The 19,736-nt window shown below is 39.3% G+C and overlaps 2 protein-coding genes across 4 annotated transcripts in view; both read right to left on the reverse strand.

The window, feature by feature from the left end:
* Positions 1–312: 312 nt before the first annotated feature.
* irf8 (interferon regulatory factor 8) lies at positions 313–4,441 on the reverse strand. The gene is given in 9 exon segments (XM_043263908.1): positions 313–833; positions 1,096–1,211; positions 1,547–1,933; positions 2,204–2,245; positions 2,579–2,687; positions 3,200–3,273; positions 3,471–3,654; positions 4,205–4,260; positions 4,263–4,441. Coding segments are annotated over 9 exon segments (1,269 nt in total). The 5' UTR covers positions 4,372–4,441; the 3' UTR covers positions 313–641.
* A 2,251-nt stretch (positions 4,442–6,692) lies between these two features.
* dusp22a (dual specificity phosphatase 22a) overlaps positions 6,693–19,736 on the reverse strand; it is a 90,049-nt gene continuing 77,005 nt past the window's right edge. For all 3 annotated transcript variants that reach the window (XM_043265018.1, XM_043265019.1, XM_043265017.1), the window contains one exon: positions 6,693–7,175. In XM_043265018.1, coding sequence (XP_043120953.1) covers positions 7,059–7,175 — 117 coding nt within the window. In that variant the 3' untranslated portion in view covers positions 6,693–7,058. The remainder of the gene's footprint in view (positions 7,176–19,736) is intronic.

Consider the following 19,736-nt stretch of genomic DNA (forward strand, 5'->3'; position numbering starts at 1 on the left):
TCTGCCCACTGACCACCCAAATTAAACATTTTCTTTATATATATATATAGCTTACTAATAGAAGGTTCTTAGTAAACATCAAAATGTTAAATATCTTAATCATTTTTAAATGTGCTTTAAGATTTGAGACAAACCAGTTCTGTACAATGGCCCATCATATTGTTGGTCTCAGAACATAAAAATCCAAACCAGACTACTCACTTATTTTAAATTTCTTAATTAATTATTCATATATATATATATATATATATATATATATATATATATATATATATATATATCCAATTAAGGATTACATTTCTTAAAAAGTATAAAAAAAAAAAAAAAATAATACAGATAGTAAAACCTATCAACTTTACAGTGAATAAAAAAGAAAGATAAAGTTCAATGTTTTGGCCAAAAATCTTCTGGAAACACTAGAATATAAACAAAGACAAAGAAATAAAATTTCCTTGAGTACAAGCGAGCACATCATCCCTGAGAACATTGCAAACCTTCTATAAGATACTATTTTCTGCCCTGAGAAAACAGGATACTATAAAGACAGAAGTCAATCATTTTTTTATGTAATAAGATTTTAAAGGCATCACTTTTTGTTCAACAAAACGAACTCATTCTTTGAGCTGGCTTAGATATCTGCCTCAGACTGGAATCGGCAGGTTGTCCCTGAAACAGGAAGCTCGTTGGGGAACTGGGTAGCTGCATAGATCCTGATATATTCGAGCCATCTGATCACCGGCCATTTCATCTGAGATTTCCAGATTCCCGCTGCTGTACTGGGATCGCCGGGCGGTCACTGCATCCACAAACTGCTGGCAGTTCAATGCTGTGATCTTTTAAGATAAAACATTAGGTCACTGCAGTGTTTCATGTTTTAAATGAAAAGAATTTGCAGTAAAAAAGGTACTTTTACTGTCTATTAGTAAACTAACACATTTAATTCATATTAAGAAAGTCAAAATTTTTACTGTTTACAAGGTTTATTTAGTTAATGCAGTAATGTAAAAATCTGTCAATTTGTACAACTAACAATTTAATGTCAATGTATACAACTAACAGTCTATTGTGAATATTAAGTATTTTTATAATAATTACCTGTACAATGATTAATTTGCTCTTGACAGTGCTGAAATCATTAAACTCTTCCCCAAAACAGAGTGTGACAGTGGGCTCCAGAGACTGATAATGACCCTCCTGATATAACTGCAGCACTGAAGAAAAAAAGTGATTTGTCTTATCCATTGAAATATCCATTGATCCAATTTGTACATAACTAATGAATCAGGTCAATTGCATTTAAAAAAATGTTGAATAAAAATAAACTGATAATGATCATATTATTAATGACCTTTAAGTACCTTATATATTGATTTTATATAGTAAATTGTTTTGTTTAAAATATTTTTATTATTCAAAATTACAACATTCACTTGTAATTACAATTTTTTTTTATATAGTAAATTGTGAACTGTATTTCAGCAGTACTGAAACAGACATTTACAAAAAAGTCTGGAGTTATAATACATTTGGGAAGATGTTTGTTTACCTTGCAGGAACCTGGCAGTGTCAAAGATTTTCACCACAGCATCTCGCTCCAGTTTACAGGGGTTGGGGTTATACTGAGGGTCCTGGCCACTCCAGAACACTCTGCTCTGGCACAGGCGCTTGATAAAAATGCCCTCTCTGTTAGCACGCAGCAGTACACCACGCTCCAAATGGCTGAAAAGTTTAAGGGTGATGTGGCGCTGACGCTCGTTCTCAATGAGATCAGCAGATGGGAAGCGGATATTCTGAAGACTGTCTGGTCCATACAAGAAGCTACCAGCCAGAGGGGGCTGGCAGGGGGAGATACGGCAGCCCTCTGGATGAGTGGTAACTGTGCTACCCACCAGCCGACCGCCATAGTAGAAAGAAATCATCATCTGAGAGAATGCTGAAGACAGGGAGAACGCAAAAGTGATACTACTCATTAATCAAAGCATTTACAGTCATTTGCACTTCCGTCTAGATGCTAACTAGATGTTAGATGCTTTCTGTCTCTGCATTTGACTCTGTACTCTGCACAATGATACTTTTTACTGAATCTAATCTAAACAACACAAATGTAAATCTGTAATTAAAAAAAGAAAATAAAAAGCCCTGAACAAATGTTCTAATATGACACAACAGAATCTACATCTCATACACAACAGAAATAACGTACCAGCATTAAATGTACCCGCAGGATCTTGATGAACAACGGCAGCTGTGAATATATATAAAACAAAATATTAGTACCTACCACTACAAGAAGGCAGAAAGAAAGAAAGAAAGAAAGAAAGAAAGAAAGAAAGAAAGAAAGAAAGAAAGAAAGAAAGAAAGAACAACACAACACACTAAGTCAGCAACTCTGACGGAAGTTAGTCAATCTTGTAATGGCTATGTAGCGCATAAATTTGCAGCCAAATTATTTCTCTGTTTTCCATGTATCATTTTGAAAAAGTGATTTTCACACGTTTTAGAAACCAAGAAAGTATTCATGTTAAAATTACTTGATCTTAAATATTACTGAAATATTAAAAGTTACAAACAATTGTACCATTGTGAGATCCTTGGTGCCACCATTCCTGCACTGAAGGCATGTTACTGCCTTCATCAAGGGGAGAATGACTACGCTTCAGGATGCCCAGGTATTCATCATTTGGAGACTGCATGTACAGATTATGTAGAAAGTCACGAGTCAGTTATTGCCACAATCCACACTAAATATATTTATTCGCCCTGTAATACCTTAATCATTAACCGTTCTAAGGGAAAACTGAACGGGTAAACGGATTTTGCTCAAAAAAGAAAATTCTATCATTAATTAATTACCCTCAGACATCTTTGGAATTCAATTTGACAAATCTATTAAAATACTGAGCAAAGAAAACGACGACAACAGTAATTCTGAGAGAAGAGTTGCTCAATAAACTATGCTATTATTGTTCTCTTTGTGCACAAAATCATTCTCATAGCTTTGTAAAAATTAAGGGTGAACTCTTAATGTCACATAGACTATTCTATTAATGTCCTAGGTTACTGCGTTTTGATCATAGTATTATCTTTGCTGTATATGGAGTGTCAGAGAGCTGTCAGATTGCTTTAAAAATATCTTAACTTGTGTTGAAAAGACATTTTTAGATGAACTAATCCTTAACATGTGGATAAATGGCAATACCTCTTTAAGAAGTTCATCCAGGCTTGGTGAGCAGCCCTTTTCAGTATCAGTGATGCAGCCAGAGGCTTTACCCACTACAAAATAAAATATAATAAATGCATTTAACTTGTAAAGATATATATAATATAACGTACATAATAATTAGTTAAATATCAAATCCTTCTGTAGTCACTTAACTTCTATTAATGCATATCTGCACCAGAATTTGCCTCTGTGCTATTTCTAATGTTTCTTGGAAAAGCAAAAAAAAAAAAAAAAAGCACAAACGTACACTTCTGTTCCTCCTCTGGCACAATCCGATACACTTTGTAAGGCTCTGAGATGTCAAGCTGGGATCGGTCAGTAACTTCCTCAAAATCTGGGCTCTTGTTGAGTGCACAGCGCAATCTAGTCTTCCATGTTGCTGGTTCAGCTTTATCCCCCTCCTTAAACTTCCCTTTAAATATCGCCCACGCCTGTGAAAACACATGCTTAGTCAGATATCACCACAACATCTCAATTGCTTTCAAAAAATAGACTTGTAAAGTAACTGAGGGGCTGAATGAAGCAGATATTTATTTGTATTTTAGAATAGACAAACAGTTGCAGGACATTATTAATGAAACAATATACAATATCATTTAGATAAAAAATGATTTAGTAATAAATTGTAGCATAATTATAATAATTTTACTTTAGTCATATTTTAATTAAAAATGATAACTAAACAATTACTAATTAAATGACGAGTGCTAATATTTATTATACCAGTTACTGTAAAAATAAGTTTGCATGAGCGTGAAAGCCAGAAATGTAAAACTGTGGCAAGAACTTTTGCGTACCAATTGCCATTGTCTAAATAAATCTAAATAACCAGATTATTATCTACGTATTACAAAAGTACATATTTGTATCAGTGTGACAAAATATCAGTAGTAGTAGTAATTATAGTAAGTTAACAGTAGCAGCAGCAGCAGCAGCATTTTATATAGACTAAATTATAAATTATAATAAAATAATGCTTACTTTGAAGATGGACGCATCCACCTCCTGGTTGTAGTCTTGTTTTCCAGCATGTTTCAGGGTATTCTGAACATAGTGCGGTTCTCATCCTCCCACAGCAGTCCATTATAGATGTTACTATTGATCTGTTCTATAAGCCATTGTTTCAGCCTGCGACCACCCGGATTCATATTTTCGTCGTTACAGCGTGTTGATGGTTGACTGTATAATTTACATTCTCAACCATCCACGCCGCTTTATTTATAAAAGACACCCGCTTAAGTGAGGAACATAGAATGTCACGACAGGGGATTGGCCAGCGCAACGCCCAACCGTCCAATCACTGTGCGCTAGAGCTGGCGACGTATGAATATGTAAATTAGATTCTAAGAAGCGGGGGCATTTACAAGAAATCTCTACGAAGCTCTGGAGGTGTGTGAGTTGATCTGCAGGGAAGAGGGGAAAGGGACTTTCATACTGTCTGAACCCAATTCATTAAACTCTCTTAAATATCCCACAAATGGGGTCGTGCGATAAATGAAATATATCTTATTCAGATATGCTGTACATAAAACTGTAAAATTAATAATTATATCATAAAACAGTTTATTTTATCTTACGGGAATGCAATTAACATTATTTGTAATTAGATACACACACACACACACACACACACACATATGTATATATATATATGTGTGTGTGTGTGTGTGTGTGTGTGTGTGTGTGTGTGTGTGTGTTTGTATGTAAAATTATTTCTAAATATATATATATATATATATATATATATATATATATATATATATATATATATATATATATATATATATATATATATATACATTTAAGAATGAATGCTGAAATAATGCCATGTTCTGAAATGGTTAACGTCCCATGTCACAGCCACGTCTAACCTGTCAGGAAGTTTAAAGATCATGCGGAAACCATAAAAAGCGGATCTTGGAAAGGTAAGGTTGCATGCTGGTGGTGTTTTTTGAGGATATGAGCACAGGTAGTGGTCATCGTGAAGGAGTTCTCTCTTTAAGACAACGTGAGAGGAAGTTGAGCATGACACGACTCAAATCAGAACAAGTCATTCTTACTGGTTCAATAAGTGTGAAGTAGGGGTGGGCAATAACATCTCCATATAGAATGTATTTACAACCTGGTCTTTGATCATTAAAATCACTGCGATATCCACTATGTTGCTTAATGTGTATGGTTTGCAAATTATTATAGATACTGTGAGAAGTGTGAAAAGGAACAAAAGCTGCATTAAACAGTAATAGGCAAATATTAGCTGTGGTATAATTGTCCCATTGTAATTCCTTAATTGCTTTAAGCCTGAAGCACACTATAAGATTTTAGCCCGATTTTCCCCTGACGAGAATCGAAGCAAAACATTTTTCGAGCAACAAGATCGGTCCCGGGTGATGTGTTATGGTAATGTGAGGCGTTCACCGATTAAACTTTGGACCTCACCCCGATGATCATATCGAACATGTTTGATATTTAGGATTTAAATCGAGACGATGACGGCTATATGAATACGTCAGTCATTTTTACAATAGCCAATGCGCGACCGGAAAACAGCTACTGTAACGCTCTGTTGGATAGTAGAAACAGTTTCATAACAGGACTCTCTAATTAATGGACTGATAATAATGTTGAAAACCGTAAGAAGAAAGAGAAGCGCTGGAGTGAAATGACCTCAGTTTAGAAAGATGCAAGCATACTTGCTAAACATCGCTAAACGATCATGATGAACCTGCTGCGCGAGATCACATGAGGCGCTCTGTGATGCGGTTTGTTTAAAATTTGAGGGAAAATTATCTGCGAAGATTCTCCTAGTATTTGCTGCAAACAGATTTTTTTAAATACCACAAACAATCCTAGATTTAATCGTTTTGCTCCTGTAGACGATTTTATTGGTATACGCGCCTGGCCTAAATGACCTTTCAGTCTGTGTTTGTTTGGAGGTCTGGTTACTGCCGCCGGCTACAAAAGCAGCCAATGGTAGTAATAAAGTTGTCTCAGATTTGTGCCGTGAGATGAGTTTCCGATACATTAATTTATGTGTGGCGACCCGCCATGACATCAAAACTGACCGAGGCTGTAGGCGTAGGCTGTTTTTATATCACTTTATTTATTTTTTAGTAAATGTCTTTTTTATTGTATCTTGTTTTTAAACTCAGAGATGTAATAATCTCCAGATTTTACACGCGTTTCTTCTCGAGGCTCCACCGAAAACATCAGGACTTCCCGCTCAGGGAAATCGGTTGGGTGCTTGCAATGTTCTACTGAGCAAATTCAGTCATTCTTTACACAAATCACACCACAGGAAAATCTGATGAGATAATCTTTAGAGCCACAAAGATAATCGGGACGTTACCTAGAATTGTCAGAAGGCGAGAAATCGGCTCAAAATCGGCCCGATTATCTTGTGGTGTGTACCCAGCCTTAGAGAGAACAGTGGTACAAGACAGAAAAAAATTAAATAACAGTCCAGGTATTGCATTCAGAAAGGCTACTTTATTGTTGTAGTGTATTTTTTTTACTGATAAATTATACAGTATATTCCATTACTGCCAAAGCTAAAAGATCCAAATGCACAATGTATTTTGACAGCTTGAGTTGTTCTCATTGTTGTTAACTGATTCAAGCTGTTTAAGGGAATTAATGAAAATTATGAAATGGTTAATCACTTTGATTTTCAAGATTAACTCAAGAGTTCTCACATTAGCATGACTATTTTATGTGAAATACATATGTCAGATTGCCTCACATGTCATTACTGTCCAGCTAGGGTTAAAGTAGGTGGAAAACAGAAACTGAAATCAGGGTCTCTTTGATCTTATGCTGCCCGATGCACTGTAAATCATCCACTCTGGATCGTTTTGTCTCCCTGTTCTGTGTATAAACTCAGTAAAGCTTCGACTTGTTCCAGGTCTTTAAAAGGGCTGGGTCTGTAGCTGGTCTGCAACCATGTCCGGTACTAAAAAGAGAGAGAGAGAGAAAGCATGTATTTCCATTCAAGCAAGCATTTATATAACCTTCTCCATGATCAGAACCAGTACGAATGAAAGGTTGTAGTATGACACAGAAACAACAGAACTTAGTGTAGTTTCAGTTGCTGTGCATGGTGTGATGGAGAGACAGCAAGAAATCATAACATTTTATGCCATTTTTATGCAGTTCTTTATGCTATACTTTGCTATGTTTAACTGAAAATGTGTCGTCAGAAGCCATTCTCTGTTGTACTGCAGAGATCTTAGTAACTTAGAAACACCTTCTCCACATAATTAAAAGCTCAAACGTTGAGTGACTAGGTTTAATTCGCTCGTTAAAAGGAGAGCCCCATGCAATCACATGCTGGATGCTATTATAGGCTTTTCTGGAAACTAATAGAAATCAGTTTCACTCTTGATCACAGCACTCTGAGCCAATGTCAAATAAATATTCTTTGACCAAACCAGAATCATACACCCACCACTAAATGTAACTTAATGGTGTAAGAATTTTCCTAGGAATCCCATCAGGGGTTGTCTTCTGGGAATGGCACTGCTGTGTTTTAATAAAAAACCTGATCTTGGCCTTAGTAATCATACCCCCACATCATCCACCTATCATCAGCAAGTTATTTTCCACAGAAAAAAAAGCAGTCACTACAAACACAGCATCCGAGCTTGTAATACATTTAACAGTCTAGTGAAGCTATGTTTGTCTTGAGAAACATGGTGGGAATTCCCTGGCACACAGCCCTGCTCAGAGTTTGTGCTGGAAAAGAGTGGGAGGACAGACATCCGGTTACTTTCCAGGCAGACTGCCTTTACTAGATTAGGCTTGCCACAAAACCTGTTTTACGAGTTATTCTCTAATACAGCCACAGTCTTCAGCAGTTCCATTTCTAGATATTTAAGATTTGAAATAACTGGCTGCCAAAAAATGTTTTTATGTTGCCTGTTTGCGTGCATAAAATCAGAAATATAATTTTTCGACGTGCCTTTGTTGTTAATTTACAACTTATATATAAAAAAAAAATAACAATGTACAATACCAGGAATTGTGGCATGTATATCTTACTCACATCTGTTATTTCAACCTGAAAACCCAAACATTTCAGCTAAAATATGTGTATACCTTTAACATAGGAACATTAGATTCAGGTCAAATCTATGGAGACAGAACTCCTTAGGATCCCTGCCAAACCACCAACTGATCACAGTCAACAGCTTCTCATTCAAGATTTTCATTACAAAACAGGACTTCCAGCCAGTGTGACTAAGCAGATGTGACTAAGCCTATGCAGATGGCCCAGAATGTGGCAGCAGGTTTGGATTGCTCTAGCTTATGTACTTGTAATTGTCTGCTACAAATATTGTTTTAAATTATGATCAGTTGCTTTTAATTTTTCCCTTAGAAAGAAATGAAAAAGTCAAGTTATTTGTTTTATAGTATAGTAAGTTTCCCATTAATGCCTTATGTAGTAAACTTTTAAAAAGTTAGTTTTGGCAGGTCTTGTGAGTTCAACTTGCATCAGCTGACTGAGATGATCACATATCTACCAAGGAATTCCTATAGTATATGAGCCATTCTTTATTCGGCAGTTTTTTCGCTTGCTCAGGAGCAAATTAGACAGCAAATTCCAGCTCTATACTAGAAAGCACTCAATCATGATTTTTGCGAAACGCCAGGGGTTAGTTTCCCACTATTTCTCACCAACTTGAACACGACTTTGCCCTGTTGATTGATATAGATATACTTGGAAAATAAGCAGGGCTATATGCAGATTTTTTATAAATACCAAGATCTTAAAATGGAAATTGGTAGAATTTAGATTAGATTTAGAATATTTAGATTTCCCTTACATACATGTGTGCGCTTTTAGATGATTTAAAGGAATAGTTCACTAAAAAAAAAAAAATTGACGTTTATCTGCTGACCACCAGTGCACAGGTGGCAGTTCTCTGTGATTCATTCTGAGTTAAATTAGCATGTCTGTGCATGCTTTTTTAAGATTGTGTGCCTATTGACTTGCATTATATGATTGACAGACAGATCTCAGTAGTTACTTGTTTTGCCCAATGCCTAATTGTAAGAAACGTGACTGTTGACATTGTTTTTCCTGAGATTTGAAGCCTTTCAATCTGAGGCATGACACCTGTTCACTTTATGACTGAGGTCGGAGGATATCATAAAATGTACAACGTAGCTGTGGCTGTGTTTGGAATTGATTTGGCTAAGCAAAAACTAAATGATGTCTAAAATGTTATATTTACCTTTATATATATATATATATATATATATATATATATATATATATATATATATATATATATATATATATATACTTTTACCTATATATATATATATAGTATACCTTTTATTATATATTATATATAATTATATAATTCCTTTTTCCACAATGCCCCCAATTCAGTGCACAGACATTTTAATGAGCAGTGGCCCAAACCAAAAAAGGGGCACTAAGTGTACCTACCCTGTGATTGTTAATAATTTATTTATTGTTAAAAATAAACACTATCATAAAATAAAGGGGCCTTGTCCTCATCAAGGCTTCATTCATTTGATTCAAAGTACAGAAAAACGGTAAAAATTTGAAATATTTTTTAGTATTGCAAATAACGGATTTGTATTTTAAACTTTACAATGCAACTTATTTTGGTGACCAAAGCAAATTTTTTAGCGTCTTTATTCAGTGTCACATGATCTTTCAAAAATCATTCTAATATTCTGATCTGCTGCTCAAAGCATTATTATTATTATTATTATTATTATTATTATTATTATTATTATTATTATCATCATCATTAATATTAAAAAGAGTTAAGTCGATTTTTTTAGGATTCTTTGATAAATAGAAATATTTAAAAATCAGCATGTATACACTATAACCATTCATAAGCTTGGAGTCAGTATACAGTGCAAAGCATAAATGAGCACACCCCCTCTGAATAAATATAAAATATGGATTTTCGTAATAATATAATTTTGTAATATAATTATTTGAACACTAATATAATTCATGGATAGATTGTAAAATTGAAATGTATTAAACATATACTTAATAAATACAACAAAATATATGCCAGAATTTTCTGTAAGATAAGTAAATTAGCCAATTTTATTTAAATGAAGGATTTTAAATATGAGTACACCCTAGATTTAATTCAGCAAATTGATAATATTTTAGTACTTAGTATGTCTTTCAGAACTTTAAGTAAATGCTTCCTGCCACTGAGAGTACAATCCATGACACATTTCACATCTGTGCTGTTTAACTCCTGGAGGATGCTTGATGCTCTGGTCTTTAATAGGAAGTTTTGCTCAGCTCATCTCCACAGCTGCTCAAGACCATTGAGATTAAGTGTAATACATGTCCACTGAAGGATTTTTACCTTGGGAGAATGAATAACTTCATTGCCATGCTGAAAAAATGCCCAACAATGCAGGAAATGAGGGGAGAGTAGCATTTTCTGTTTCAAGGTTTATATTCCATCACACAGCTGTGTGTGATCTGACGAACATTGATAAAGCACTCCCTCACAACTTCAGCATTCATTCATCCCTATAGAAGAGCTTTAAACCACTGAACATCTCTGTGGTAATCCAAGATGGCAGTGTGGCAGTAGCATGCAGCGCCCTCTCCGGATCCAGAAATTGTGCTTTTTACGTTTTTAGCCTGACTTTTCCATGTACATGGCCACCAGACGCAGCTGTGTGCATGTGTGCACAGAAGTCACGCTGCAACTTCGGCTACAAAGACCAGGCCCCCAGTCCTCGGCGTCATCTGATGTCGGCGACTGGGAGAAAGGACGCCGGAAGTGGTGCTCAAGGAAGCAGAAGCGCTGCAAGCGGGCACGTGTTCGTGCTAGGCTAAAGGCTAACCCTAAAGGCTAATCTAACAGTATGCCACACCTCCGTTTTTTATACTTAAAACCTTATTGTAAATAGGATTCATGGAGGCTTGAACAGTTTACTTTTTTGTATAAATTATTATATAAAAACAACTAGGTAATATATGGTAGGCTAAATTTTATTACAGTTTCAATAAATAACAGTGTTAAAATACATAATGTAATACAAAATAAACAAATTTACATTATTACAAATGCCTGCAAAGGGCTGATAATTGCTGTTGGTAAATTTACGATCAAATCTTTGCTAGTAGCTATAGACCAAATATTAAACTCAAATATCCAATTTTTGCAATAGAAATGCTACAGCCTATTTAATTTCTTCATCAAAATGTGGACGTGACAACCCTTACCAAAATTAGCCATGGGTTTTATCATACTAAAAATGCTTAATTTTATTTTATGTGATTTCTGAATGCTTGAAACCATAAAATCAATCATAAAATCCTAGCCATAGGCCGATTTTGACCCATTATAGTAGTTTGTTTTTTTGTTTTTTTTGAGGAAGGGGGCACCACAATACTACTCCGCTTAGGGCACCCATTTGGCCAGCAGAGGCCTTGCATGTGAATTACCTCAGAGTCTATGCATCTCTCAAAACTCTTTGGCTAATAGTGAAACTTTAAGTTCCCTTTTCACTAACAGCACTGTTGTTACCTCGCTTGTGAGAAGTCAAGTTGTTTTCAAGTTGATGTTACAGATACAATTGTCAGAGTAGCGCTAGCAACATTAGCATGCTTGTTAATGCGTGTGCATCTCTGAGGAAAATAGAGCAGGAAAGATAGAGTATGTGGTTTCATAATACATTTTAACATATACATGTACATATATAATTTTGTGGCTAAACATGGAAATGAGGTTTTGTTTTTATCATATATATCATATATATCAATGGTTGTAAGACTTTTGAAATAATAAAAACCATTTGGCGAAGTGATGGGAACTGTAATGTAGTCAAAGTGCATTCACCTGTTGATTCACAAGAGATGTGGTCTGGCCACACGATTGCAATACACATCACGCACACACATAATGACATTTTCTTTATTTTACAGTTATGAACATACCTCATACATGTTTGTGTTGTATGTGTGTCCCTTTACCTTATTATCCTAATTAAAACTCGTTATTTGCTTTAATTAGACCCTAAATGCATATATTCATGTTTATGGGCGTATGTCTACTTTGATATCTTTGAGGGTTCTTTCTTGGTATCAAAATGTTCCTCTCATTACCCCTCAAATAATGATTTACTTTATAGAAAAGTGCATTATAACATTTTTACTGTGTTTTGGAATAAAGTTGCTCCAACTCTCCAGACCAGCAATAAAGATGTCAATGAGCCATAAAAGCAAACAAATAGACTTTCTCCCGCTCAAAATCTATGCCTCTGATTTGCAATTCCACTGAAATGGTGTTAGGGACTTTTGATAGTTCCCTGACACACCCACCAACTATTCAATGCTCAAAATCTTTCTTTCTTTGAGACAGATACTCTACAGACTCAACTCTTGAGTCCAAAGTTACCTTCAAATAACTTTGTCATCTCGCCGTGGACTTTCCTACCTTCAAGAGGAACCTCCAGCTCACACCTAAAGAAATCATCAAGAACTTCTTGTCTACCACATCAGGATTCTTTTGCAGCAACAAAAACTAATGCAAGTAACTTTTATAACTAGTTGGATGCGTGTTTAAGTTTCAGTTTACGGTGAATTTAGATTTTTTTGATGATTCTCACTAGGTTGTAGTTAATTGATGTGAAATACTGCCATTCTTCTCCTTCTCTCTCTCTCTTTCTTCCTTACTTTCCTGTATCCTATGTAAATGTGTTTTGTTGTCTGGGTGCTGCTCACAATTGGAAGTCACTGAATGTTGACCATTGCTACATGCTAAATCACTGCTAGTACTGCAGAGTAAGAAAGCTATTCTTCCTTGGCCAGGAAAATAACCTTTTCTAGAACTGATAAATAATTATATTTTCTGCTTGGTGGATGAACAGATCAAATAATTGTAATGTTAATTCTGCTACAGTTCATTATAAAATCTAACCTAAATATTTATTATTATTTATACCTAGCTATAATTAATTATAAATATTCCCCCTTTTGAGCTAATTCGTTACATCTCTAGCCAGCAGAAGGTCCCCTCACCCGGGCACTAGCTGGGCTGACCCTCTGCTTCTTCTGCCTTCATTTTCTGTTTAGGCCTTTATAACCAGAGGCCCTCCAAGAATACAATGCAAAGTATTGCCAGTATTACCTGCCTTACCGAATGTTCTTTACCTTTATCATTGCCTGTGTTTATCTGTTTTACGACTTTTGGATTTTACCCTGCAAGCAGCATTCAACTTTTTAGGTTAACTGCCCAAAAGCTACCAGGAACAACTCACCAAGCTGCAATTTGTGAACGAACACCTGACTCACTTCATCAGAGCACTTCCTCCCACTTCACCCAAGACGGTAAGCTTTGCCCTGCCTAATAAATTTGATGGAAATGATGGAAACCTCACCCAGGGAAGCTGCACCACTGCTGATTATGCCATTGACTTTCGCACACTAGCAGAAATCACGGGTGAATATTAATAATTTTGCCCTACTCGGTAACAGAATACTTACCGATAACCATTGAAATTGATTAAATGTCTATTAATCTCACAGCCATGATTGACTCAGGAGCTGTCCTAAACCTGATTGACCAGAACATTGTCGCAAAATTCAAGATCTCTAAACAGCCCTGTAATCCCCCCATTTGAATTACAGCCATCAACGACGCACTAATCGGAGGAGGAATCACCCATCAGACACAAACCCTCACTGTTCACATAGGGGTACTACATCAGGAATCCATCTCTCTATATGTTGTAGACTCCCCTAAGCATGAGCATGAGACCCTCAATCCCGTACAAATTCCCACCTGTTACAATTACCTGTCTGAAGTTTTTAGCAAGGCAAAAGCTCCCAAACTGCCTATAACTGAGTGCCTATAACCTCATTAGGATCAAGGAGGGTGATGAGTGGAAGATGGCTTTTCTCACCACTAGGGGGCACTATGGGTATCTTGTTATTCCTAGGCTTTGCAAACTTCTACCGTTGCGTTATTCGTAATTACATCCTAGTCACTCCCCCCTTAATGTCTCTCCTTAAAGGAAAGCCCACCAAGCTAAAATGGACCTAAGACACAAATCAAGCCTTTGATGCTCTGAAAGAAAAATTTACTTCAGCCTCCATTCTCCAGCATCCCGACCCTGACCTACCATTCGTCATAGAGGTTGCTGCATCTAATTTTCCATTGGAGCTTTTCTTTCTCAGAGATCCAGTCAGTCTAAACTGCACCCTTGTGCCTTCTCCCGGAAACTCACCTCAGCTGAGAAAAATTATGATGTGGGGAATAAGGAGTTACTGTCGATGAAAGCCACCATCGAGGAGTGGTATCACTGGTTGGAGGGTGCTCTGAGAGTTTGCTTCACTGATACCAATGACCGTAGTTCTACAGACATCATGGAGGAGATTCAGCAGGCTCAAGAACATACACCTAACCAGTGTTCCCCGAACAAGCAGTATGTCCCCTCCATCTTGAGACAACGCAAAATGCAGTGGACACATACCTCTCTCAGTGCCGGACACCATGGCATCTTTCGCAGTATTCATTTAGTGCAAAACTCATTCTGGTGGCCAGAAATGATCAAGGAAATCAGAACCTTCGTTAAGTCATGCCACATATGTACTCAATCCAAAGCACCCAAAGAATTCCTCCCCGGTCTCCTCAAACCTCTACCTATCCCACAACGACCCTGGTCCCATCTTTCAAAAGACATTGTAACCGACATACCTCCTTGCAATGACTACACCACTATATTAGTAGTAATTGATCACTTTTCCAAATCATGCCGCCTAATACCACTGAAAGGACTCCCCACTGCCATGGAAACATGCCCTCTTCAATCGTGCATTCAGGATTTATGGTCTCCTGGAGGACATTGGCGGGCATTCTGTAAGCAGCTCGACATCAATGTCAGCCTGACCTCTGGCTACCATCCAAAATCCAATGGCCAAGTCAAGCTTCTTAATCAAGAAATCGTCAGGTATTTAAGAACATATTGTAGTAGGGAGCAACACAGTTGGTCCGAATTTCTACCATGGGCTGAGTACGCCCAAAACTCCCTGACCCACTCCTCCAATGGCCTCACTCCTTTTCAATGCGTCCTGGGGTTTCAACTTCCAATGTTCCCGTGGTCTGGTGAACCTTCCTCAGTTCCAGCAGTGGATGACTGAATACGTCGTAGTGAGAGGGTGTGGGACAGTGCTTACGTCAGGCTTCAACGGGCCGTCAGACCTCTAGAACTCCAGCCTACCACAGCTACTCACAAATCAGGTAACCAATTGAGTTTATCTACACGCTATAGCTTAACTGATAACACTGCAGTTACTCCATTGCATACCTCAGACAATTTTATCATCACTTCTAACCTCACACTGACCCTGGGCACAACACAAACTCTTCCACAGGTCACCTTTCGACGTAACCTTTACTCGCTCTCCCTCACTCGCCTATCCTCTATGGTTTCATCCTCACTTCATCCACCCTCTCATTTTTCAGCACTGGACACAAACACTGCTGCTGAGATTTTCTGCTACACTGTAACATCTTGCTTAGACAACTTTTGCCCCCTTCCATCTAGACGCACAACCCCGTCTGCACCCTGGCTGTCTGATGTTCTCCAGGAAAACTGTACAAATTAAAACACTACTGACATTAGTGTATATCAGTCACTTCTCTCCTCCTTCTCTGCAAGGGTCTCCACTGCTAAAACATACTACCACAACAAAATAAACAACTGACTCTTGCATGCTTTTCAAAACCTTCTCTTCTTTGTCCTCCTTGCTTCCTCGCCAAAGTTTTTATGTCATTTCAAATGACAGCTGTTATATTTATTTGTTTATTTGTTTTATGCAGCACTTTTTCTACTGTGTAGCAAAGTTTTATATTTTGACGAGAAAAATAAAAGCCATGATTCTAACATCTGAAAAACTTTTTCCCATCTCAAAATTACACTGTTATTCCATCTAAATTATGACCTATGCTCTCAAAGTCTAATGCAGAAATGTTAATTAATGCGTTTATGACCTCAAGGTTAGATTATTGTAATGCTTCATTGGGTGGTTGTTCTGCACGCTTGCTAAACGCTGCATTCTCAAAACATTGTTTGATAATACCCAGAATATTAAAATCGACTGCGGGGTGCAGATCCTTTTTTGCACCCAAATTCTGGAACAATCTCTCTAACACTGTTCGAGGAGCAGACACACTCTGTCAGTTTAAATCTAGATTAAGGACACATCTTTTTAACCTAGCCTACACATAACACACATATATGCTTCTATTATTCAAATCCGTTAAAGGATTGTTGGGCTGCATTATTTAGATCAGCCTGAACTGGGAACACTCTTTATAAAACATATAAACATATAACATATAAAAAGAATGGCATCTACTTTAACATTAGTCTTTCTTAATTCTGTTGCTCAGTTTGTATCCAGATCACATAGTTATAAAATATTTTGAGTCCAGAATTGCAGATTCAACCCATCTTGTTAAGTGACCCTAAACAGACAGCCAATTCATTGTCAGACAAGAGCCAGCGATGGAGGAGACAAGAATTTGTGGGAGTGCAGACATTTTTGAGTATCTTTTAGGCTGAACTCAGGAGAGCTGGAGGAGTCACTGGAGGGAGCCTATGAGGCATTCTTGAAGAGCGGGTACTGGAGTATCGGGAACCCATTCTGGGCAAGGGGAAAGGAGCCGGATAATACTCCAGTTCAGTTTCCCAGTCTATTAGGTCAATTTCAGTGTCTTGCAGCCCCAGAAACACTGCTCACCTTCTACACTCTTGCTGTTTGTGGCTCTATCCATCAGGGCGAGCTTTGTAGCTGGCTCTCGCACCTGGTCTTACGTGTAAGGCTCTGGCTCCATGGCAATCCTCAGCTCTGTTGCTCCCTTCGGCGATGGCTTGTCGGTCACTATGTGCCTCACCCCTTGTCTGCAGTAGGCTTGGGCTGTGGCTCTGCGCAGTGGCGAGAGGGGATGGCTAGGCACTGGTTCCAGAGGGGCACTAGCAAAAACCCCCTTGGGACAAATGGTGAATGCAGTTCCCTATCAAAAGCTACTCTCGATGCTGCGCTGAATGCGCTAATGAGAACGTCTTTTGTTCAACCGGGTGTTGAAGCACGTGTGTCAAACACGCCAAAGTTTGGCTTATATAACCTCGGTCAGGTGACGTCACCTGATCATGAACACCTGGAGGTTATAAATAGATGTGACGCGGAAACATCCTCAGGTCTTTTGTCTTCAAGGACCGCATTGTGTGTGAGTGTGTGTGAGGAAGAAGGAGAAAAAATAAATAAATAAATAACTGAATAAGAAAAAAAAGAAAAAGAAAAAGAAGTATATATAAAATATATATAAAAGAAAAGAAAAAAAGTATGACGCATCAGGAAGGGAGATGCTTGCCTCCGTGCCAGAGGCAGCTCTCCGAGGGCGATCGTCATAACTTTTGTTTCGAGTGTTTGGGGAAGAGCACACGCGATCCTCGGGCTCGAGGCGAAAGCGAGCACTGTGATCTGTTTTCCATCAAGGTGCTTGGCGCTCGCCTGCGCCTTTTTAAAGGAAGATCGAGTGGATCGCGTGCCGATCCGGCTGAGCAGCGTGAGACGGACCAGCCCCTTTCTCTCGCGCTCTCGCCGGATCGCGAAGCCCTCGCGTCCGTTTCTCTATCGCGCCCGGCGCTTCTTCTGAACGGACCGAGGAGACTTTCATCTCTTGCTTCTGGGAAGCAGAAAGTGCCACCACAGAGCGCTCCTCCCGCGACAATAAATCGTATGAGGAGCTACTCGAGGTGGTAACTCATGCAGTCGAAAGATTACATCTAGACTGGCCCCAGGAGCGAGAGAACCCCAAGCGCTCGAAACTAGACGACAGATTTCTGTCGGGTGGCGGGGAGGGCCTCAGCGGCGGTCTCTCTCCTTCTTTGGCGATCTCCACGAGGAGTTGGTGCGCTCGTGGAGTAAGCCTTATTCGTCCCGTGTCGCCGTGCCATCGGCGTCGATTTATTCGACTATCGTGGATGCAAAGGCGCGGGGCTGCTCGATGATGCCCCAGGTGGAAGAGCGCGCTTGCGGGCTATCTCTCCCTGGGACTTCATCGTCCCCTAAAAAACCGACCCTCCCCACCAAGCCGTGCCGTATGACATCTTCACTGTTGGGGAAAGCTTTTCAGGCAGCGGGTCAGGCTGGTGCTTCCCTGCACACCATGGCGGTCCTGCAGGCGTACCAGGCTGACCTGCTGAAGGACTTGAGCACAGGCGGGTCCATCGATGAAGAGGCGTTTTTAGAGCTGCGCCGAGCCACAGATCTGTCTCTCCGTGCGACCAAGCAGACGGCCCGTGCCATCGGCCGTTCTATGGCTGCTATGGTGTCCACGGAGAGACATCTGTGGCTCAACCTCACGGGCATCAAGGACAAAGACCGCGCCATCCTCCTTGATGCCCCTGTCTCGCCTTCCGGCCTATTTGGCGACTCAGTTAATGCCGTCGCCACTAGGTTTCGGGAGGCGAAACGCTATGAGGAAGCGTTTGTGAGGTTTCTTCCCCGCCGTGCTCAAGAGTCGGGACCGTCGGCCACCCGGTCCCGACCAGGTCCGGTTCCTTTGAGGCGTGACGCACAGAAGGACAGTGTGGCGAGCCAAGCACCCCCTCGTAGAGACTGGGGTGCGGCTGCGCGCGCTTCACAGTCCGCCTCAAGGAGACCGGACCTGCAGAGCATAATCTCCGCGCAAAAAGAAGCCCTGATGCCGGTGCACTCAGCACCGTGAAGTGCCTCCGGGGAGGCGCGAAAAATTCCAACAGAAAATAAAGGCTCCTTCCCGGCACCCTCAGGAAGCCATTGTTCAATCTCCGCCGCCACTGGTGTTTCGGGAACAGCGGTTTCCAACGAAGCGTTGGATGTTCGGTGCGCCTCCTGCCACGTTTCAGGACGCCGAACATCTAACAACCCCCAACAAAGCGAAGTGTCAAAATTAGTGCCCCTTTCAGAGAAGCTGGCAGCGTGGAAGCTTCTGCCAAATATCTCCCCATGGGTCCAAAAGACCATAGAAAGAGGCTACAGGATTCAGTTCGCATATCGTCGTCCTCCGGCGTTTCAGCGGCGTGATTTTCACTTCCGTGAAACCGAACGCAGCGCATTTGTTGATACAGGAGTTGCAAACTCTGCTGGACAAAGGGGCCATAGAAGGTGTTCCTCTACCAGACAGACAGTCAGGCTATTACAGCCGGTATTTTCTCGTTCCCAAGAAAGATGGGGGGCTGCGTCCGATTTTAGATCTTCGAGATTGAACCATCACCTCAGAACATACAAGTTCAAGATGTTAACAATAAAAATGATTGTTTCTCAAATCCAACCGGCGATTGGTTTGTGACAATCGATCTAAAGGACGCATATTTTCACATAGAAATATTGCCACAACACAGGAAGTTCCTGAGGTTCGCTTTGCGGTCAGCTGAGCGAAGCTTACCAGTATCGGGTTCTTCCTTTCGGCCTAGCATTGTCACCCTGCACATACACAAA

Source organism: Puntigrus tetrazona, chromosome 18 (assembly GCF_018831695.1).
Source record: "Puntigrus tetrazona isolate hp1 chromosome 18, ASM1883169v1, whole genome shotgun sequence".
NCBI classification, from domain to species: domain Eukaryota; kingdom Metazoa; phylum Chordata; class Actinopteri; order Cypriniformes; family Cyprinidae; genus Puntigrus; species Puntigrus tetrazona.